Raw genomic sequence first — 23527 nt, forward strand, 5'->3', positions numbered from 1 at the left:
CCTCACTAATAACAGCATATGAAACCAGGGGAACTCCACCTCACTAATAACAGCATATGAAACCAGGGGAACTCCACCTCACTAATAACAGCATATGAAACCAGGGGAACTCGACCTCACTAATAACAGCATATGAAACCAGGGGAACTCGACCTCACTAATAACAGCATATGAAACCAGTGGAACTCAACCTCACTAATAACAGCATATGAAACCAGGGGAACTCGACCTCACTAATAACAGCATATGAAACCAGGGGAACTCCACCTCACTAATAACAGCATATGAAACCAGGGGAACTCGACCTCACTAATAACAGCATATGAAACCAGGGGAACTCGACCTCACTAATAACAGCATATGAAACCAGGGGAACTCGACCTCACTAATAACAGCATATGAAACCAGGGGAACTCGACCTCACTAATAACAGCATATGAAACCAGGGGAACTCGACCTCACTAATAACAGCATATGAAACCAGGGGAACTCCACCTCACTAATAACAGCATATGAAACCAGGGGAACTCCACCTCACTAATAACAGCATATGAAACCAGGGGAACTCGACCTCACTAATAACAGCATATGAAACCAGGGGAACTCGACCTCACTAATAACAGCATATGAAACCAGGGGAACTCCACCTCACTAATAACAGCATATGAAACCAGGGGAACTCCACCTCACTAATAACAGCATATGAAACCAGGGGAACTCGACCTCACTAATAACAGCATATGAAACCAGGGGAACTCCACCTCACTAATAACAGCATATGAAACCAGGGGAACTCCACCTCACTAATAACAGCATATGAAACCAGGGGAACTCCACCTCACTAATAACAGCATATGAAACCAGGGGAAGTAGCACTTCATATTTATTTTTTATAGAATTGAATTCAATGCATATTCCATTCATACCATTATCCAAAATATACAACAAGGCAGAGGGGGCAGAGTATGCAACTTCTATAAATATGTCTTTATTGATGTAGATGTTTTATTATCTCTTACATTTTGAACTCAAGTAGAGAGGAGAGGGACCGCCTATTTTGTCACCTAGTTCATTCATGGTAAAAAAAGGTCCGTAGGCACCAGTCGAACTGCGCTGACAGGGGGGCTGGTGATGGGTGGTGGTGATGTCAGAGAGGGAGGGGCTTTTTAAAAGGACCATAAAATAACTGCATTCAAGAAAAGAGAAAACACTGACAAGGTCGTATTATTCAGACGTCTAAAACTTCTGGTAAGAATGCCTCCCCTCTCCCCTCTTCTAATTCAGGCCTTTGGCGCACAGCTCCCCTTGATCCGTGATAGATATAAAGAGTTCAGCAAACTAGCCTCCATGTTGGCAACCAACGTGTCATAACAATAAGGTTCTCATTTGCATTCTCAGTGGAACGTCATTCTCCTTGCGACTTCCGGTGCCAACATGGCACCCACGGAAACTTGTCAAACCCAGTTTGCTGAATTCTGTAGATCTGTGGTTCCAGTGACGCCTGACCCAGCTTTCTTCACTCCCACTCGCCCCCTCTCCAGTCTCACCCCAGCCTGAACACCAGAGTGATTACAGAGGGCAGGACTCCAGCAGCAGACGGATGTGGAGGGTGAGTGAGAGAGAGAGCGGCAAAATGAAAAACAAAACTCAAGATGATTCCAAACAACAGGCACGTTGGAATAGTGTGTGTGTTGATGCTGTCTAAACTGTCACTGTTAACAACAGCGGGAAATAGTTTGGTTTCTCACAGAAAAACACTGTTTCCCCTCTAAAAATACACTCCCCCACCCACCAGAGGGGAGGGGATGGGGGAGAGGGGGACACTGCACTGCTCCCACCATTTATGGATGTATGCATACGTGGCTGTGATGAACAATGTGTGTGTGTGTGTTTTTGATCAGGTGTCACATGATCAGTGGTGTGTGTGTTTGTGTGTAGGTGTGCTGCAGACATGAAGGTGTGTGCCCGTTCTTCCGTTCAGATGATTTCAAAAGTCTTCTTGAGCTCCATGATGAGCTGCCAGTCAGATTTGCCCATCTCGTCTCTGAACCAGTTCTTCAGGGCATCGATGGACGCTCTGGTGATCTGGAGAACAAACAAAAGACCACATTCAGAACTCCGAAGTCTCCCCATTCTCATTATGGTCCACTACTTCTAGTACAGAACCCAGTGTTGTTAGAGTTTGGGTACCTGCTGTCAGTACAATGTAACAGTGAGTACTGACAACATCTGATACACTGTGTTGACCTGAAAACCCACCACACGGTAATTTGAACTTTGAAAAGAAAAGTGTTGCCTTTCTCCTCTCTGTGACTGTACCTTGCTGACGAGGATGTCGGTGGCCTCAAAGTGTCGGCCGAACATCTTGGGTGCCTCTCCGGGGATCGGTTCGATCTTTATACAGATCTCCTGGCCCTTCTTGGCACTGTCCACCATCTTGTGGTTGATCTCAATGCTGGTCACGATGCCAATGTCCACAAACTGACAGGGAGGAAGTCAGTCAGATAATATTATTACACCTGTTCCTACGTCCTACAAAGATAGAAACAGGTCCCACAAACACACGCTGCACTCTACATATACACACACACTCACCCCCTTGCTGGGCACACAGAGTGGGGTTCCCTGTCTGAGGACCCCAGCCTCCACGTTGACTCCCATGACTATGGGGTCTCTAGAGTTGAAGATGAACTGAGGCAGGATCTTCAGCTTAGTGGGGAACACAGCAATGTGTCTGTGGAAAATGACAGAGAAAACGACTGTTACTACACCACAAACCTACTGTTCTGTCTACAAACCTAGCCCAGGCATACCCCATGCCTACTGTCCTGTCTGGAAACCTAGCCCAGGCATGCCTACTGTCCTGTCTACAAACCTAGCCCAGGCATACCCCACGCCTACTGTCCTGTCTGGAAACCTAGCCCAGGCATACCCAACACCTACCGTCCTGTCTGGAAACCTAGCCCAGGCATACCCCACGCCTACTGTCCTGTCTGGAAACCTAGCCCAGGCATACCCCACGCCTGTCCTGTCTGGAAACCTAGCCCAGGCATACCCCATGCCTACTGTCCTGTCTGGAAACCTAGCCCAGGCATACCCCACGCCTACTGTCCTGTCTGGAAACCTAGCCCAGGCATGCCTACTGTCCTGTCTGGAAACCTAGCCCAGGCATACCCCACGCCTACTGTCCTGTCTGGAAACCTAGCCCAGGCATACCCCATGCCTACTGTCCTGTCTGGAAACCTAGCCCAGGCATACCCCACGCCTACTGTCCTGTCTGGAAACCTAGCCCAGGCATGCCTACTGTCCTGTCTGGAAACCTAGCCCAGGCATACCCCATGCCTACTGTCCTGTCTGGAAACCTAGCCCAGGCATACCCCATGCCTACTGTCCTGTCTGGAAACCTAGCCCAGGCATGCCTACTGTCCTGTCTGGAAACCTAGCCCAGGCATACCCCATGCCTACTGTCCTGTCTGGAAACCTAGCCCAGGCATGCCTATTGTCCTGTCTGGAAACCTAGCCCAGGCATACCCCACACCTGTCCTGTCTGGAAACCTAGCCCAGGCATACCCCACACCTACCGTCCTGTCTGGAAACCTAGCCCTGGCATACTACACGCCTACCGTCCTGTCTGGAAACCTAGCCCAGGCATACCCCACACCTACCGTCCTGTCTGGAAACCTAGCCAAGGCATACCCCACACCTACCGTCCTGTCTGGAAACCTAGCCCAGGCATACCCCACACCTACCGTCCTGTCTGGAAACCTAGCCCAGGCATACCCCATGCCTACTGTCCTGTCTGGAAACCTAGCCCAGGCATGCCTACTGTCCTGTCTGGAAACCTAGCCCAGGCATACCTCATGCCTACTGTCGTGTCTGGAAACCTAGCCCAGGCATGCCTACTGTCCTGTCTGGAAACCTAGCCCAGGCATACCCCACACCTGTCCAGTCTGGAAACCTAGCCCAGGCATACCCCACACCTACCGTCCTGTCTGGAAACCTAACCCAGGCATACCCCACACCTACCGTCCTGTCTGGAAACCTAGCCCAGGCATACTACACGCCTACCGTCCTGTCTGGAAACCTAGCCCAGGCATACCCCACGCCTACCGTCCTGTCTGGAAACCTAGCCCAGGCATACCCCACGCCTACCGTCCTGTCTGGAAACCTAGCCCAGGCATACCCCACGCCTGCCGTCCTGTCTGGAAACCTAGCCCAGGCATACCCCACACCTGCCGTCCTGTCTGGAAACCTAGCCCAGGCATACCCAACACCTACCGTCCTGTCTGGAAACCTAGTCCAGGCATACCCCACACCTACCATCCTGTCTGGAAACCTAGTCCAGGCATACCCCACACCTACTGTCCTGTCTGGAAACCTAGGCCAGGCATACCCCACACCTACCGTCCTGTCTGGAAACCTAGCCCTGGCATACCCCACACCTACCGTCCTGTCTGGAAACCTAGCCCAGGCATACCCCACGCCTACCGTCCTGTCTGGAAACCTAGCCCAGGCATACCCCACGCCTACCGTCCTGTCTGGAAACCTAGCCCAGGCATACCCCACACCTACTGTCCTGTCTGGAAACCTAGCCCAGGCATACCCCACACCTACTGTCCTGTCTGGAAACCTAGCCCAGGCATACCCCACACCTACTGTCCTGTCTGGAAACCTAGCCCAGGCATATCCCACACCTACTGTCCTGTCTGGAAACCTAGCCCAGGCATACCACACACCTACTGTCCTGTCTGGAAACCTAGCCTAGGCAGGACAGGTGTAGCCTTCCAATGGGCTGAGTGTGGATCACTCGTGCTAAGGCCTATGACAGCAAAACAAAGTTATGGTTGGTATCATGTAGTGTGTGTGTGTGTGTTCACATACTTGAACTCGTCCTGCTTGGCCTTCTTGTAGTCCTCTCTGTACTTGGTGAAGGCATCAAACAGGTGGTAGATGATCTCAGCGCTGAACACCCTGACCCCCAGACTATCAGCCATCTCCTGAGAGTCCCTCTCCACCTTCACATCAAACGCCAGGATCGTTGCATACCTAGAACAGGACAGCGTGGATTTTTATTGTCCAGTTTTCACCGATTGGTTATTGTCTCAGCGTAATTAACCTATCAAACACATGTATGACAGGGTATAGAAAGGAGAGAAGACAGAAGAGGTCACACACTGTGGGTCATGCTCCAGCATAGTGGAAGCTTTCATCACGTCTTTCTTGTGGACTGGACCGATGTTGATGCCAGCGTACTGTTGGAGGAGACGGAAAAACATGAACATTACAGCACAGTTTCTCAATACTATATTGTAGTTTGATACGGTGTGTGTGTGTGTATGTGGGTGATACTCACAGGCACTTTGGACACTCGTAGGAACTCCAGCAAGGCTTCCAGGGATCCGAGAGTGGAGGCCTGGACGTACACACCCTTCTCCTCCAGCTTGATGGAGTTCAGAGTCTGTTTCAGCTCCCGCACCAGCTCATCCTGCAGGGGGATCATAACGCAGAGGATCTCAATACACTGTGTGTGTGTGTACTAGTTACTAACTCAAGAGATGGAAAAATAAGACAAGGAGAGGAAGCAGGGAGCCATTCATAACTATTGACATGTGACATGACATAAGTGGCAGAGGAATCCAGTCTAGCACTATTGAGACACAGCCCTGTTTTCATACACAGAAGGGTTTCTTCAACTATGGGTCGGGTTCCAAGTGGGTTGCAAATAATGAGAATACATCTATAATCCCACATTATTTCTTCTTAATTTGGGTGGTTGGAGGATGATTCGGGTCACAGGGTCAATTTCTCATTTGGGTCTCGAGCTGAAAATGTTTAAGAACCTCTGATACACAGTACATAAACTGGGTGGTTCGAGCCCTGAACGCTGATTGGCCGAAAACTGTGATATATCAGACCATATACCCAGGGTATGACAAAACATTTATTTTTACTGTTCTAATTACATTGGTAACCAGTTTATAATAGCAATAAGGCACCTGAAGGGTTTTTAGTATATTGCCAATATACCACAGCTAAGTGCTATATCCAGGCACTCTGCGTTGCGTCGTGCTTAAGAACAGCCCTTAGCCGTGGTACATTTGTCATATACCACACCCCCCCCCCGGGCCATATCGCTTAAATGTGCCAGTCTCACCCTGAGCACGGCCACCTCGTCCTCCTTGTGGGCCACCAGCAGGGGGAGCCCTGCCAGCGTCTTCTCCAGATCTTTCCCCAGAATCTTCACTCCCTGGGCCGTACACACCTCCTTATGCTTCTCATACTGGTTCTAAAGAGGACAGGGGTCAGATCATTCATTAATACTACCTACTGGTTCTAAAGAGGACAGGGGGTCAGATCATTCATTAATACTACCTACTGGTTCTAAAGAGGACAGGGGTCAGATCATTCATTAATACTACCTACTGGTTCTAAAGAGGACAGGGGTCAGATCATTCATTAATACTACCTACTGGTTCTAAAGAGGACAGGGGTCAGATCATTCATTAATACTACCTACTGGTTCTAAAGAGGACAGGGGGTCAGATCATTCATTAATACTACCTACTGGTTCTAAAGAGGACAGGGGGTCAGATCATTCATTAATACTACCTACTGGTTCTAAAGAGGACAGGGGGTCAGATCATTCATTAATACTACCTACTGGTTCTAAAGAGGACAGGGGGTCAGATCATTCATTAATACTACCTACTGGTTCTAAAGAGGACAGGGGTCAGATCATTCATTAATACTACCTACTGGTTCTAAAGAGGACAGGGGGTCAGATCATTCATTAATACTACACACAGATCATCATTATGGGGCCAATAGTTTTTTTTAAAGGTTTTATTGTCACATACACCAGATAGGTGCAGTGAAATGTGTTGTTTTACAGGGTCAGCCATAGTAGTACAGTGCCCCTTGCTCAAAAGGCACAGACAGATTTTACACGTTGTCGGTTCGGGTATTTGAACCAGCGACTTTTCGGTTACTGGCCCAATGCTCTAACCGCTAGACTACCTGCTGCTAATTCTAACTTCCACCGTCAAATTATCGCTTAGTCTGCCATTGACATCAGTGAATGATTTAGTGAAAATGAGACGTGGAAGTTAGGATTAACCCCTAGCCAAGTCATGGACAGCATGACATTCCTGTTGAAATCAGGTCAGAACTGTCTGCTGCTCCTACAAGTGCTCTTTAAAATAAACAAACATTTCCTCCATACCTTGACCCTGAGCTCCTTCATGGGTGGAGGCAGCAGCAGCCCCCTGATCTGGGTGACGATGGGTCCCTCCACCCCCGGGACGATGACGGTCATGCCCTCCCGGAGAACGCCGTTGATCAGGATCACGTCTATAGTGGTGCCCATACCAGGCAGGGCTTTCACCTGACGATGGACAGGGACACATGTTGAGTTTAATACAACATTAAGTGTTAGATGACGCAACGTTAATGACACTTGCGTAACGGTAGTGTGACTGGTGTAACGGAAACGACCCTAAAATAACAGCAATCTAACCGTGACAACAACAGGGAGGATCATTCTTCCTCGTCCCCATAAACTGTGACAGTAATGTAGTAATTGTCCCTCACCTCCATGACCTGAGCCCTGAGCTCGTCGCAGTGTGCCAAGCGTCGTGCCAGCATGGTCTGGGTGAGCTCCACCAGCAGAGCGATCAGGTTGCCCATGCCGTCCCCGGAGTGGGCCGAGGTGGGCACCAGAGACACAAAGGTCCTCGGGTCCTTGTTCTCATGGAAGAGGGCTGCGTTCAGACCCTGTACGAATACACAATCAAATCAAAGTTCATTGGTCGCATATGCAGATTTGTAGATGTTAAGATGCAGTGAAATGCTTATCTTTCTAGCTCTACCAGTGAAGTCCTGTCAAACACAATAACAACATACAAATGAAATGAAGAAATATCAGAACGAGCAATGTCAGAGACCAGAATATAAATATATACAGTGGGGCAAAAAAGTATTTAGTCAGCCACCAATTGTGCAAGTTCTCCCACTTAAAAAGATGAGAGGCCTGTAATTTTCATCATAGGTACACTTCAACTATGACATGATTAGAAGAAAAAAAATCCAGAAAATCACATTGTAGGATTTTTAATGAATTTATTTGCAAATTATGGTGGAAAATAAGTATTTGGTCAATAACAAAAGTTTATCTCAATACTTTGTTATATACCCTTTGTTGGCAATGACAGAGGTCAAACGTTTTCTGTAAGTCTTCACAAGGTTTTCACACACTGTTGCTGGTATTTTGGCCCATTCCTCCATGCAGATCTCCTCTAGAGCAGTGATGTTTTGGGGCTGTTGCTGGGCAACACGGACTTTCAACTCCCTCCAAAGATTTTCTATGGGGTTGAGATCTGGAGACTGGCTAGGCCACTCCAGGACCTTGAAATGCTTCTTACAAAGCCACTCCTTCGTTGCCCGGGCGGTGTGTTTGGGATCATTGTCATACTGAAAGACCCAGCCACATCTTCAATGCCCTTGCTGATGGAAGGAGGTTTTCACTCAAAATCTCACAATACATGGCCCCATTCATTCTTTCCTTTACACGGATCAGTCGTCCTGGTCCCTTTGCAGAAAAACAGCCCCAAAGAATTATGTTTCCACCCCCATGCTTCACAGTAGGCATGGTGTTCTTTGGATGCAACTCAGCATTCTTTGTCCTCCAAACACGACGAGTTGAGTTATTACCAAAAAGTTATATTTTGGTTTAATATGACCATATGACATTCTCCCAATCTTCTTTTGGATCATCCAAGTGCTCTCTAGCAAACTTCAGATGGGCCTGGACATGTACTGGCTTAAGCACTGCAGGATTTGAGTCCCTGGCGGCGAAGTGTGTTATTGATGGTAGGCTTTGTTACTTTGGTTCCAGCTCTCTGCAGGTCATTCACTAGGTCCCCCCGTGTGGTTATGGGATTTTTGCTCACCATTCTTGTGATCATTTTGACCCCACGGGTTGAGATCTTGCGTGGAGCCCCAGATCGAGGGAGATTATCAGTGGTCTTGTATGTCTTCCATTTCCTAATAATTGCTCCCACAGTTGATTTCTTCAAACCAAGCTGCTTACCTATTGCATATTCAGTCTTCCCAGCCTGGTGCAGATCTACAATTTTGTTTCTGGTGTCCTTTGACAGCTCTTTGGTCTTGGCCATAGTGGAGTTTGGAGTGTGACTGTTTGAGGTTGTGGACAGGTGTCTTTTATACTGATAACAAGTTCAAACAGGTACCATTAATACAGGTAACAAGTGGAGGACAGAGGAGCCTCTTAAAGAAGAAGTTACAGGTCTGTGAGAGCCAGAAATCTTGCTTGTTTGTAGGTGACCAAATACTTTTTTTCCACCATAATTTGCAAATAAATTCATTAAAAATCCTACAATGTGATTTTCTGGATTTTTTTCTCTCGTTTTGTCTGTCATAGTTGAAGTGTATCTATGATGAAAATTACAGGCCTCTCTCATCTTTTTAAGTGGGAGAACTTGCACAATTGGTGGCTGACTAAATACTTTTTGCCCCACTGTATATACACATATAATAGTGTGTATAGACAGTATGGACAGACAGTATATCAATAGAGAAGGTGAGTACAGCAGTAGATAACTACAACCTGATCGCTCTGCTGGTAGATAACTACTGCTGTACACACCTTTTTAATTGATGAATCTCGACTAGAATACAGTATATACATATGAAGTGTGTAAAACAGTAGGTAAACATCATTAAAGTGACTAGTGTTCCATGTCTATGTACATAAGGCAACACTCTCTCAGGTGCAGGGTCACTCAGGGTTCACACAATAGGTGCATCGCAATAGTGAAAAGTGCTGTCAACGCCAAAACTCTTTCCCCCTCCGTTGTTCATATAGTTAGTGACCTGCTGGGCGAACTCCACGATGACAGCTTTGGCCCTCTCGTCAAACTCATCCTTGGTGTTCTTCTTCTGCTTCTTCAGTGTGGCCACCACGTCTGTGTCCGGACTCTTCTTCCAGTCGTACAGACGGTCAATCTGGAGTAGACATAGAAATGGAACGAATAGAAGGGACACAAATGCACATGTCACATGGATGGGCAACCAATTAACTATTTGTGCAAAAAAAAAAGAATTCCGCAAGCTATTGTATCCTGGTAGCTTTATCCCCAGTGAATTGTGGGCCATTGAGTGCCTTTAATACATGCAAGTCCTCTACTAGACATCTATCCATCCCAGAGGTAAGCTATGAGCATGTCTGACCAGACAGACTGACCTTGTTAAGTGCTACAATGAAGGGACACTTCTTCTCCTTGAGCAGGTTGATGGACTCCAGGGTCTGAGGCTCCAGGCCGTGCATAATGTCCACCACCAGGATGGCTATGTCACACAGAGAGCTGCCCCGGTTCCTCAGGTTACTGGACACACAGACAGACGGAGCGAGACGCAGTCAGGACAAACACATTTAGGGCACTGGACACACATTTTTCTGAATGAGGGTTTACCTGAAAGACTCGTGGCCTGGGGTGTCGATGATCAGCATTCCTGGGATTTTAATGGCCTCGTTGTTGAACTGAAGAGGAAACAATTAAATGATTAAAGAGCCATTAAACACCAACTATCTATTCAAATCCAATGCCATACACACACTGAGTGTACAAAACATTCGGAACACCGTCTCTTTCCACGAGACAGACCAGATGAATCCAGGTGACAGCTATGATCCCTTATTGATGTCACTTGTTAAATCCAATTCAATCCGTGTAGATGAAGGGGAGGAGACAGTTTAAAGAAGGATTTTTAAGCATTGGGACATGGATTGTGTATGTGTGCCATACAGAGGGTGGATGGGCGAGACAAAACACTGAAGTGCCTTTGAACGGGGTAAGGTAGTAGGTGTCAGGCGCACCGGTTTGAGTGCGTCAAGAACTGCAACGCTGCTGGGTTTTTCACATTCAACAGTTTCCCGTGTGTATCAAGGATGGTCCACCACTAAAATGCCATACAGCCAACTTGACAACTGTGGGAAGTGTTGGAGTCAACATGGGCCAGCAACCCTGTGGAACGCTTTTGACACCTTGTAGAGTCCATGCCACGACAAATTGAGACTGTTCTGAGGGCAAAACAGAAGGTGTTCCTAATGTTTTGTACACTCAGTTTACGGTCACTGTTCCGTGTATGACTGGGTCTGAGCTGAAGGGAGAGGAGCAGCAGTACTCACGTTCTTCACCATCTTGGTCTGCTCTACGATGGCCTCCAGCGGTACGTTAGTGGCTCCGATCTGTTGGGTGATCCCTCCTGCCTCTCCGTCCTGTACGTGTGTATGCCTCAGCTTGTCCAGGATCTTGGTCTTGCCTGTGTCTACGTGGCCCAGTACACAGACGACGGGGGAGCGGAGCTTGTCCAGGTTTATGTTCTTTATGTTCTCTGCTCGCCGTTTCTACAGAGGAGGAGCACAGAGACAACAACATTACACTTCCCTACCGTTTAACAATGTTGGTAGGATGTGTGTTTGTGAAAGACTACCTCAATACGCTTCTTGGCCTTGTCGTAGATCCGCTCCTCTTTAGTGCGATCGTCATCAGAGTCGCTGTCACTACTGGACTCTGAGCTCTCCTTCACTCCCTTCCTCTTAGTGGCTGGGGCCTGCTGCGTTGTGTGAGCCTGACTCTCCTTCTCTTCCTCCTCACTCTCCTCCTCTTCGTCATCCTCTTCCTCCTCGTCCTCTTCCTCGTCGTCGTCCTCTTCCTCCGGCTGTGACAAGGGTTTCTGTTGGGGCTGCTTTGGTGTCTCTGGCTTCACCTCAATGTGGACCGTCTTCAGCTCTGTAGAGGGAGAAGAGACGTTATGTGAGGTGTAAGCCACCAAGCCTTTGGGAGATATTGCCATATTGCTAAAAACCTAAAGTCTGTCCTGTCTTACCTTTGTCCTGATCGATGGTCTCAGCGATAGCCTCCCAGTCATCAACTGCAGACTCAGCTTTCTGCTCTACCTCTGGGGGGAGGGACAGGAAGACATGACACAAAATGTGACTGAGGCAATGAAAGTTGTCTGGCGTTACACCCAGATCTGGACAACAAGCGGAGGACATTAAGGCAGGCTCCGTCTCCAAGATCTATGGTCCATTTTACCTGCTGCTACTTCGGGAGTTTCCACTGCCATCTGTGAGATGATTGGCTCTGCTGTCTCCGACGTGGGTGACATGACCTCTGAGATCTCTGACCGGGGAAGAGGAGGAATGAGGGACGAGGCACAAACAAATAGATGACTTTGCAGTTGGACATGTATTTGATGTGGATTGGAAGAGGCTGTTACCTTCAGGGGTCTGTGCTTGTTGGGGCTTCTTTTTCCTCTTGTCTCCGTACACTGGCTTTTTCTTTGGCACTGAGTCGTCTTTGGATGGCACTTCAATACCCTGGGCCTTCAGGAGTTCAAGTGTGGCCTCTGCCCTGGCCCGGGCCTCTTTCTGGGCTTTGGTCAGCAGTTTGCCCTCCTTCTTCAGCCTCTCCTTCCTCTCTTTCTCCTTCTGTTTCTTCTTCTCCTTGCGCTCCTGTTCCAGACGCTCCTGTAGGTGTTACATTGAAGAGGTCAGTTGGTAAGAGGTCAGTGTGTGTGTGTGTGTGTGTGTGTGTGTGTGTGTGTGTGTGTGTGTGTGTGTGTGTGTGTGTGTGTGTGTGCTTAACCTGCTCCAGTCTCTGAGCCTCCTGCTCTTCCAGGCGACGCAGGTTCTCCTCTTCCTCCTTCTTGGCGCGCTCCTCTTCCTCCTTCATGTGAGCCAGAGCCTCCTGCATGGCCTTCACTGTGGCCTTGCTGGGTCCCTTCTTCTTCTCCTCTTTCTCCTTCTCCTTGTCCCCCTTCTTCTTCTTCTTGTCTTTCTTGCCCTTCTTGTCTCCCCCTTCCTCTTCTGAAGTAGCACAAAACCCCCGACAGAAATCAGTCACAGCACAGTAACTATGCAAGCCATTTCTACATTTTGGACTAATTGCATGTAACTACACAGTAACGCCACTTTTAACTACTTTGAAAACATCACCATTGGGTTCATTCATTGTTTCCACCACCGCATCGGCAGCTAATGGGTACAGAATTAAGATCAGTAGACTTCTACTATTGTAACTGCATGCACCTACACATTAACACGTGTATTTGTATGTATTATGCTGCTCATCCTGGGGTCCAGCTAAATTAAGGCATCTAACAAGCTACCTTGAAGCAGAAATCTGTTTGTTTCCTTCTCTTACCATTAATTGCTTCAAGCACCTCATCGGCAGCTAATGGGTACAGATAAGCATTTACACATTAAAACGAAAGTAGTTCCTACATGGCATATGGGCAACTCATTGTAAAGTGTTGCCATTTAGGCTGTGGAATGGATACAATATAAACCAATTGTAAATCTCACCCTCTCCTTGAGGATCAGCCCCTTCCTGATCTTCAATCTCTGCTGCTGCCTCCGTCTCTCCTGCTGGGGCTGCTGCTGGGGTTGGGGCTGCTGCTGGGGCCACCGCTGGCTCACTCTTCTTCCCTACCTCTTTCTCTTTCTTAGGCACTGCTGCAACCTCAATACTCCCCTCTTTCTCCTCCTCCTTCTCCTTCTGCTTCTTCAGCTTAGCCCTGTCCTCCTCTTTCTTCTTGCGGTCTCTCTCCTTCTTCTCTGCCTTCTTCTGAGCTGCCGTCTTCATCTTGAAGGTTCCCTCCTCCTCTTCCTCTTCTTCACTGTCTGCCTTGGCTTTGCCCTTCTTCTTCTTGCCTTTCTTTCCAGCCTGCGATGCGTCAAAAGAGTCGTCATCATCTGAATCATCCTCCCCTCCCCCCTCTCCTTTCCTCGCACCTCCATCGTCGTCCTCCTCTTCCTCGTCCGAGGCCTCCTTGCGGCCTCCTTTCTTCCCTGCCTTGAGTTTCCTCCGGGTCCGTGAGGCGTCGTCCTCCGAGTCTGAGCCAGCAGCAGCAGCAGCAGCGGGGGCAGCAGACGTCTTCTTGTCCTTCTGCTTGTCTTCGTCTTCCACGTCACCCGTACCCGAAACCTCTTCGTCGTCCCCGTCGTCATCCTCCAGGCTGGCTCGCTTGCCCTTCCGTGTCTTCTTCTTCTCTGCTTTGGTGGGTGGCGGGGGCTCGGCGGCACTCTCCGGCTCGTCTGTGGCGTCTGGTTTCTGTGGATTGCGGAAGTGATGAGTGCTCCATAGAAGCATGTGCTTTGCCAGACAGGGCCATTACATAAGCAGATTAGCATTGGGCTATTAGCCCAAGGGTTTCCGGTTAGAAAATGTGGCGCCAGACATGACTGGACCCATAGGACTATGCATTGGGTGCATACCCTGACTAGGCGTCCATCCACGTGCCCAGAATAACAGACATCACATTTAGATTATGGTAATTCATTTTAACAGAACATGCAAGTCAAGGATGCAGTGACCTGTGTCCTTCTTACCGCGCACATTGAAGATGTTAGAATATCTGTCCACATGAACTTTTCCTCAGCCAACAAGACAAGTGACGAACAGCAAAAATAGGCAGTGAGTTTCAAGTTTGGGGAAGCTATTTTTCCCAGGAAAAAGGAAAAATGCCCCTTTATAATAAAGCATTCCATGAATCATCGCATTAGCAGACTTATGTAAGATAACCTACTATTCTTAAGGAGTAAATCGGACAGTCAACATTTTGATTAATTATATAACTCAATCACTGTTCGCAAAAAAGACTGTTCAATGCGGAGCTCGTATAGAGTAGAGGCCTCGTCTATATCAGATACGCTTTTTCTTTCTGTGCACGTAAAACAAATATGGCCTTTTATAAAAACACATTTCATGCAATTCTACTACACTTTATATGACTGCAGACATTAGCAGAATCTTTTTTTAAATGACAAATGACAGGGTAGCCTACTCTGCTGACACTCACAATATAATAGGTCTACCGGAAAGGGTGACAGAATATGACATCCATCTAAACTGGAGGAGGAAGATTATAGTCCAAAACAAACTTTTAAGTGACACTAAAGAGTGAATTTGAGCAAAGCGCACTCAACGGGGTAATGGCCGATGTCTCTGCTGGTGCCAATAAGATAGGCTATAGGCCTACTGTTGTTCGCTCAATTGAGTTGAGAATTTACAGATTAGAGTGTTTTCATTGTCTTCTCTTTACAGCAATAGCCATTCTTCTTTCCAAACTATGTTTTCCCATGTTGAATTTTTAAATATTCCAATATGCCTGGCTGGGCCTCTTTTCATTGACAGTCATAACTCAACAATAATCTATTTGGCATTTTCCACATGTGCTGCCCAAATTCCGCATGCTGCCTTTCCTTCCAACTGTAGGCAATGGGATTTAAAACAATCCACAACTTATTAAACATTTTTAAGGCTAGAGGAGGCTAACGATCCTCTGTGGCCAAATCATGCTTAACAGCCTACTTTAAATTATTTTATTTATTTCTGTATAGACAGGAGTAGGCTAATCAGGCTATATCATTTTGGCAATTTAATAACATTTACTTAGGGAAACCTTAGCATTCCCTAGCCTTATCACTGTGCATGAGCCTGTCAATCTACTATCCCCCATAGTAGAAAAGTTGACCTATTCTATTGGTCCGTTTGTTGAGATGGAAAGAGCCCAAACAGACTCTGGGACAGTTGTTGGACGATAGATCCCAAATTCATACAACCAGTAGGCCTCGGATACAGAAAACATACTTTAAAAAGCAACGAGTTGGGCGCAACAGATCAGAACGTTTCGCTTAAATGTTTAAAAAATATAATTTTTTAAGATTATTAAGTCAGCAATGTGCACAAGGCAGTAGGCGGGAATGTGCATTTGGCTACCGGACAATGAAAGAAAGATGATAACCAATAGAAAATAAGAGAAATAGTCCGCATAAAATATTTTCCTCCACGGATATGGTGGGATTCTGCCTAGTCTACTTTGAAGCCTGGTAAAACACGCCCCATAATATGTAGTAAAACACGCCCCATAATATGTAGTAAAACACGCCCCATAATATGTAGTAAAACACGCCCCATAATATGTAGTAAAACACGCCCCATAATATGTAGTAAAACACGCCCCATAATATGTAGTAAAACACGCCCCATAATATGTAGTAAAACACGCCCCATAATATGTAGTAAAACACGCCCCATAATATGTAGTAAAACACGCCCCATAATATGTAGTAAAACACGCCTCATAATATGTAGTAAAACACGCCCCATAATATGTAGTAAAACACGCCTTATAATATGTAGTAAAACACGCCCCATAATATGTAGTAAAACACGCCCCATAATATGTAGTAAAACACGCCCCATAATATGTAGTAAAACACGCCCCATAATATGTAGTGTAGTAAAACACGCCCCATAATATGTAGTACAACACGCCTCATAATATGTAGTAAAACACGCCCCATAATATGTAGTAAAACACGCCCCATAATATGTAGTACAACACGCCCCATAATATGTAGTAAAACACGCCCCATAATATGTAGTAAAACACGCCCCATAATATGTAGTAAAACACGCCCCATAATATGTAGTAAAACACGCCCCATAATATGTAGTAAAACACGCCCCATAATATGTAGTAAAACACGCCTCATAATATGTAGTAAAACACACCCCATAATATGTAGTAAAACACGCCCCATAATATGTAGTAAAACACGCCCCATAATATGTAGTAAAACACGCCCCATAATATGTAGTAAAACACGCCCCATAATATGTAGTAAAACACGCCCCATAATATGTAGTAAAACACGCCCCATAATATGTAGTAAAACACGCCCCATAATATGTAGTAAAACACGCCCCATAATATGTAGTAAAACACGCCCCATAATATGTAGTAAAACACGCCCCATAATATGTAGTAAAACACGCCCCATAATATGTAGTAAAACACGCCACATAATATGTAGTAAAACACACCCCATAATATGTAGTAAAACACGCCCCATAATATGTAGTAAAACACGCCCCATAATATGTAGTAAAACACACCCCATAATATGTAGTAAAACACGCCCCATAATATGTAGTGTAGTAAAACACGCCCCATAATATGTAGTAAAACACGCCCCATAATATGTAGTAAAACACACCCCATAATATGTAGTAAAACACGCCCCATAATATGTAGTAAAACACGCCCCATAATATGTAGTGTAGTAAAACACGCCCCATAATATGTAGTAAAACACGCCCCATAATATGTAGTAAAACACGCCCCATAATATGTAGTAAAACACGCCTCATAATATGTAGTAAAACACGCCCCATAATATGTAGTAAAACACGCCCCATAATATGTAGTAAAACACGCCCCATAATATGTAGTAAAACACGCCTCATAATATGTAGTAAAACACGCCTCATAATATGTAGTAAAACACGCCCCATAATATGTAGTAAAACACGCCTTATAATATGTAGTAAAACACGCCCCATAATATGTAGTAAAACACGCCCCATAATATGTAGTAAAACACGCCCCATAATATGTAGTAAAACACGCCCCATAATATGTAGTGTAGTAAAACACGCCCCATAATATGTAGTACAACACGCCTCATAATATGTAGTAAAACACGCCCCATAATATGTAGTAAAACACGCCCCATAATATGTAGTACAACACGCCCCATAATATGTAGTAAAACACGCCCCATAATATGTAGTAAAACACGCCCCATAATATGTAGTAAAACACGCCCCATAATATGTAGTAAAACACACCCCATAATATGTAGTAAAACACGCCCCATAATATGTAGTAAAACACGCCTCATAATATGTAGTAAAACACACCCCATAATATGTAGTAAAACACGCCCCATAATATGTAGTAAAACACGCCCCATAATATGTAGTAAAACACGCCCCATAATATGTAGTAAAACACGCCCCATAATATGTAGTAAAACACGCCCCAAACACGCCCCATAATATGTAGTAAAACACGCCCCATAATATGTAGTAAAACACGCCCCATAATATGTAGTAAAACACGCCCCATAATATGTAGTAAAACACGCCCCATAATATGTAGTAAAACACGCCCAATAATATGTAGTAAAACACGCCACATAATATGTAGTAAAACACGCCCCATAATATGTAGTAAAACACGCCCCATAATATGTAGTAAAACACGCCCCATAATATGTAGTAAAACACACCCCATAATATGTAGTAAAACACGCCCCATAATATGTAGTGTAGTAAAACACGCCCCATAATATGTAGTAAAACACGCCCCATAATATGTAGCAAAACACACCCCATAATATGTAGTAAAACACGCCGCATAATATGTAGTGTAGTAAAACACGCCCCATAATATGTAGTAAAACACGCCCCATAATATGTAGTAAAACACGCCCCATAATATGTAGTAAAACACGCCTCATAATATGTAGTAAAACACGCCTCATAATATGTAGTAAAACACGCCCCATAATATGTAGTAAAACACGCCCCATAATATGTAGTAAAACACGCCCCATAATATGTAGTAAAACACGCCCCATAATATGTAGTAAAACACGCCCCATAATATGTAGTAAAACACGCCCCATAATATGTAGTAAAACGTTGAGGTTTCAAACAACTGAGTAGCTATACGTTTTCAAGAGGCTTACTGCCTCCAGCTCATTGCAAAGTGGTGTGTGAAGCCTGATGAAGCCTGATGAAGCCTGCCTTCCGTTGACTGTGTATTTGAATGACGAATGGGAAGCACGCTTCAATTACCAGTAGAGAAATAAAAAAAAAATAGCAGGTATTTTTAATCGTGGCCACAAAAATGTTTTCAACCCACGATTGCATTTACAATTGTTGTGCAATGATTGGGCTTATAAAAGCTCTGTCTGACAGATTTTCCTGGTTTAAGGCTCAGTATCTGTATGCTGTGCACATGTGATTAAAAAGATGTATAACGAATATACACAAGCGGCAATTTAATTACACTAAATTATGCTAATTAACTCATAGAAAGAATAAGCATGAACGGTCAAATATATTTACATCAATTGGTATTTCCGTCAATAGGCTAAAACGCATTATCAGCTTTTCTAATTTATTTTTTTAAGCCGGCTATTACTGGCTAACGGAAACCCTGTTATAGCCTACTATAGGGTCATTACATATGCAGATTAGCATTGGGCTATAGCCTGGTATAGGGTCATTACATTTGAAGATTAGCATATGGCTACACTTCACCTTGCTGCCTTTAGCTCCTGTGGTTTCAAGAGACAGTTCCTCCAGCTCCTTCAGGATGTCGTCTTCACTGTTAAAGATCAAATCATTATGATCAATACACAGTAGGCTGCAAAATCCAAGGCAAGTGTAGAAATATTTCCGTCCAGCAGTTGGTTCTTATTTCCTTAGTTATTTTAAAATGGAGCGTTCATTACTGTTGAAGAGAGAGAAATAAAGACTTACTCAAAATCGTCCTTCTTTTTGTCTTTTTTCTTCTTGGCCTTTCCTTTACCTTGCTCCTTGGAGGCTCCCGCTCCTTCGATTTCTGCTGCTAGGGCGTCAAGGTCGATGCCACCGTCTTTGGCACTGAAACAAAGTTATGCAAATCACATATGATGAACATTACACATGGTAAAAGACAGCATTACCAAGCATATCTTCTCCATGCAGATTTCTGCCATATGCTATGTTACAAAAAATGCAGGCTTACAGGCTGACTACACCGCTTACGTCGCGTGAGCGAGCATGCAAAATAAATGTAGAAATCTATGTTATTCAATTATTGCACCAACACTGCTCACGCGGCGCCAACAAGCATCTGCGATGTCAAGGGATAAAATATAAGTAAGTTCTATTTGTGACGCAGATCGCTCTGCAACTCCTGCCTCTCCCATCTCCTCATTGGTTATACCCACGTGGGTGACTGAAAGACGAACGAGGTCAGTGGCGGTAATGCACCTAATTTATGAAAGTTGCCAATCACAATATAAAGTCAAGAGAAGAAAAGTCCTGGAAGGAGGAGAGATTACTAGAAACGATTTGGTTGACCGTTTTATGTGTGGATTATTTGGCGGAGTAGAGAACCTTGTGCATTTCAGGTAAAATAACAACTCAATGTTTTCATCCCAGGAAAAATTAGCTAGCAACAGCAAGCTAGCTAAAAAGGACAAATTAGATAGCAAGTGCAAGCTAGCTAGCTAAATTGCCATAAATGTTTAACGCTTTCGACCTGTCCCCAAATTAATATAATTGGTTGAGAGTTTGTTTTGATATTTTAACCTTTGTGTCGTGATCGCATTTGGTGTGGGGGGACAAAATAAATTTATGCACGCGCGTAGTCGGTTTGGGATCCGTGTTAGCAGCAAAATGATACAAACTAGCAACGAATGTGTGGGATTTCAAATATTTGCAGCCTTGATCAAATTAGCACATTTCACGCAAATATGATTTTCATATCCAGTCCAACAAAAAGACAGACCCAGTCAGTCAGTCGGACAAAAAGACAGACCCAGTCAGTCAGTCAGTCCGACAAAAGACAGACCCAGTCAGTCAGTCAGTCCGACAAAAGACAGACCCAGTCAGTCAATCAGTCCGACAAAAGACAGACCCAGTCAGTCAATCAGTCCGACAAGACAGACCCAGTCAGTCAGTCCGACAAAAGACAGACCCAGTCAGTCAGACCCAGTCAGTCTGTCCAACAAAGACAGACCCAGTCAGTCATTCCGACAAAAGACAGACCCAGTCAGTCAGTCCAACAAAGACAGACCCAGTCAGTCAGTCAGACAAAGACAGACCCAGTCAGTCAGTCAGACAAAGACAGACCCAGTCAGTCAGTCAGACCCAGTCAGTCACAGGACACTAAAAAGTCTTGTCAACAGAAAATGTTGACAGATTTGTAGGCTCTACTGCGGTCCTAAAATGACTTGCTGGTGGCCACAAATCAACCCTGACAGTGGGAAGTGTGCATCCAACAAGAACAACACCACCACCTGAATGGCAGCTGCACACTTGACACTGTTACGCCTTCAGTCCAAAAAATGCAATAACTAATTCTAGACCTTCAGTCTTATGTCAGACGGGTGAAGATGAAAACCAAACATGAAAGACAAACAACTTCAGTCCCTAACCTGTAATGACCATTATGATCATCTCAACTACTAACCATCCACAATCCAACCACAATAACCTTACCTGAAGCAGCACATGGATCTTTGAGACTAAAAGCCCTACGTCTGCTCAGCCTCAGACTTTATACAGAGGGTGAGGCTAGCCTCCTTGCATGCCTGTTGCATCAGCAGTGGAAAACACCTCTATGTTAGAATGAACAGGGCCCAACCCCGGGTAAAACACACAGGGTACACAGTGCAGACACTCTTGCCTCTGGGTAATAAAATCATGAAGAAGCAGCTGATAGACAGGATGTTGATGGAATTATCCTGTTCTATCAATGTTATTCCTTTCACTTATTTACCTGTAATAACTACTATGGATATTGCTTAAATACAAGTGCCTTTAGGGTTAGGGGCTAGTGGTTGTTTCTGGACCAGACCTATAATAGTTGTTGGTTATGGGGAACAGAGAGGACCATAGTTAATCAAGCTTTAATATCCTTCCGCCATTGCTGTTCAGCGCCATCTTTAGCCCTGGCCTGGTATCATCTTGACCTCACAGCAGAGTTGACTGGAACAGGAGCAGGCTACAGATCAGCAGTATACAGTACAAGGGGTGAGAGCTCACCATCACGGCAGGTCAGTCAATATATATCCCTCAATTATCAACTTAAATGGCAGCCGCCGCCACCAAGCCAGCACGACACTTAGCCTACTGTCGCTCTGTCTATTATCTGTCAAGGCTCATTCCCACAGTCAAAAGCAGACACCTGGTCATGACTTACAAAGGGTGGATAAGAGTGCCTACTACAAGGAGCTAGTGTAGATTTGTGCACTTGGCAGACAAGCAGCCATTGTAGGGCTATGTCGTAATGAGACGTGAGTCAGTGTCAATTGACATCTCTATTCAGGAATGTATCAATTTATGAACAACAACATTGGTTAAGACTTTTGGTCGTAAAGCATCATACTTGGCAATGGAAATAGTATATATATTTTTACCAGAGATCAGTATACTGCTTTATTCTGAAGCCCCACCAAACTGAGGACAACAAATCTCTGGGGTATCAATCGCAAATGACCATGTTTACTCACACGGGGTCACAGCCATTGAATGGATACTCAAGCCATAGAGGCGACAGTTTGGACAATGAATGAGGGCCATTTCTGACAGCACAATGAAAAGGGATGATGTTGCAGGCATGGGGCATAGCCAGGCTGGAGGTCCTCACTTGTGTTGTCAGTGACTCAAAGATTCAGCAATAGTTCGCTGACAATGTCCTCCTAGAATTGCAACATATATAGCTAGTTATCTGCGTTTCCCTATTAGTGGGCGAGCAAGGTAGCTAAGTTAGATAGCTCACGAGCTAATGGAAATTAACTTCATTATGTGACTGCATGGAGCCTGGCTAGCTAGCTGGTAGTAGGATGCCAATGTAGCTGCATAACATATGCTAGCTAATAGCGAGAATAATAGGTTTCGTGTCTCTGTTGTTCAGCATCAAGTATGTTTATACGATATATAAATTGGTTAATTCATTGTCAATATGAAAGGTAGAAAACAAGTGCGCGAGGATAACGTTAGCTTATGAATAAGCCCGAGACGGGAGGCCTAGCCAAGGCAATCTGCCGCCACATGAAACTCATGGCTTCAGTATCATGCTAATGCTAGCCAGCTCAGCCTGTACGACTAGCGTTAGCTAGCTAACCGTTATAGTCATAGAAGTCTGTTGCATACATCACAACTTTCTCAAATCGTATGACACACGGGCCACACTATCGTGTACCTGTCATCGCCTGACTTTTTCTGTTTCTTCCCCATTCTCCTTGTTTTTAATTTTATCCACAATGTTCAGCCTCGTTGTTCGCCGATACAGCACATATGGTTGGTCCAATGGGGGTTGGTCACACATCCTGCGCAGTTGCAGAGCGTTTTCTATTGCCTGTACTGAAGTGAAGGGCATCTTCACTGCGCAAATTGCGCAGGTATAATGGAGTAACACATTATTAATAGTATTGTTATTGTGACAGGTGCAAAGAAATGTGTGGTCAGGGTCAGTCAGTAGTACGGCATCCCAGGGGCAAATTAGGGTCAAGTACCTTGCTCAAGGGTACATCGACAGATTTTTCACCTTATCGGCTCAGGTATTCAAACTAATAACCTTTCAGTTACTGGTCCAACACTAACCGCTAGGCCAAATAGTTTTATAATCAACCCAAGATAAACAGCAGCATGTCATTTTCAATGAGAGCAAATTAATCATAGTGGGCACTGTGTTCGAGCTAGCGAGATCCTATTGGCACCTTCTAGCATGTATTTGCATATTTCAGTTAGGGAACGCCACTCTGTGAAGTGTGCGTGTGAAATAAGTCAATTGGCATTTCGCCCTTACACTCCTTCTAAACAAAGCTATTTTTTACAACTTTGACAAAGGGTCAAATCTATTAAACTTAGTC

General features: G+C 45.2%; 1 protein-coding gene across 3 annotated transcripts; it reads right to left on the minus strand.

Annotated features, from left to right (window-relative positions):
* Positions 1-866: 866 nt before the first annotated feature.
* LOC110495685 (eukaryotic translation initiation factor 5B) lies at positions 867-23015 on the minus strand. 3 transcript variants are annotated; one of them, XM_036952050.1, is made up of 24 exons: positions 22858-23015; positions 19425-19547; positions 19203-19269; positions 13388-14135; positions 13227-13256; positions 13019-13057; positions 12669-12889; positions 12301-12550; positions 12117-12203; positions 11908-11979; positions 11512-11810; positions 11207-11425; positions 10491-10558; positions 10262-10403; positions 9892-10023; positions 7591-7773; positions 7223-7384; positions 6155-6286; positions 5354-5485; positions 5176-5252; positions 4882-5046; positions 2596-2734; positions 2320-2481; positions 867-2085 (listed from the first exon to the last, which is right to left on the minus strand). In XM_036952050.1, the coding sequence occupies exons 1-24, from the start codon at positions 22890-22892 to the stop codon at positions 1978-1980; spliced, it is 3792 nt and encodes a 1263-aa protein (XP_036807945.1). In that variant the 5' UTR covers positions 22893-23015; the 3' UTR covers positions 867-1977. The 3 variants fall into 3 exon arrangements, with proteins under 3 accessions (XP_036807945.1, XP_036807946.1, XP_036807947.1); XM_036952051.1 differs by lacking the exon at positions 13019-13057; XM_036952052.1 differs by lacking the exons at positions 13019-13057; positions 13227-13256.
* Positions 23016-23527: the final 512 nt, after the last annotated feature.

Source organism: Oncorhynchus mykiss, chromosome 18 (genome assembly GCF_013265735.2).
Source record: "Oncorhynchus mykiss isolate Arlee chromosome 18, USDA_OmykA_1.1, whole genome shotgun sequence".
In the NCBI taxonomy this organism is placed as follows: domain Eukaryota; kingdom Metazoa; phylum Chordata; class Actinopteri; order Salmoniformes; family Salmonidae; genus Oncorhynchus; species Oncorhynchus mykiss.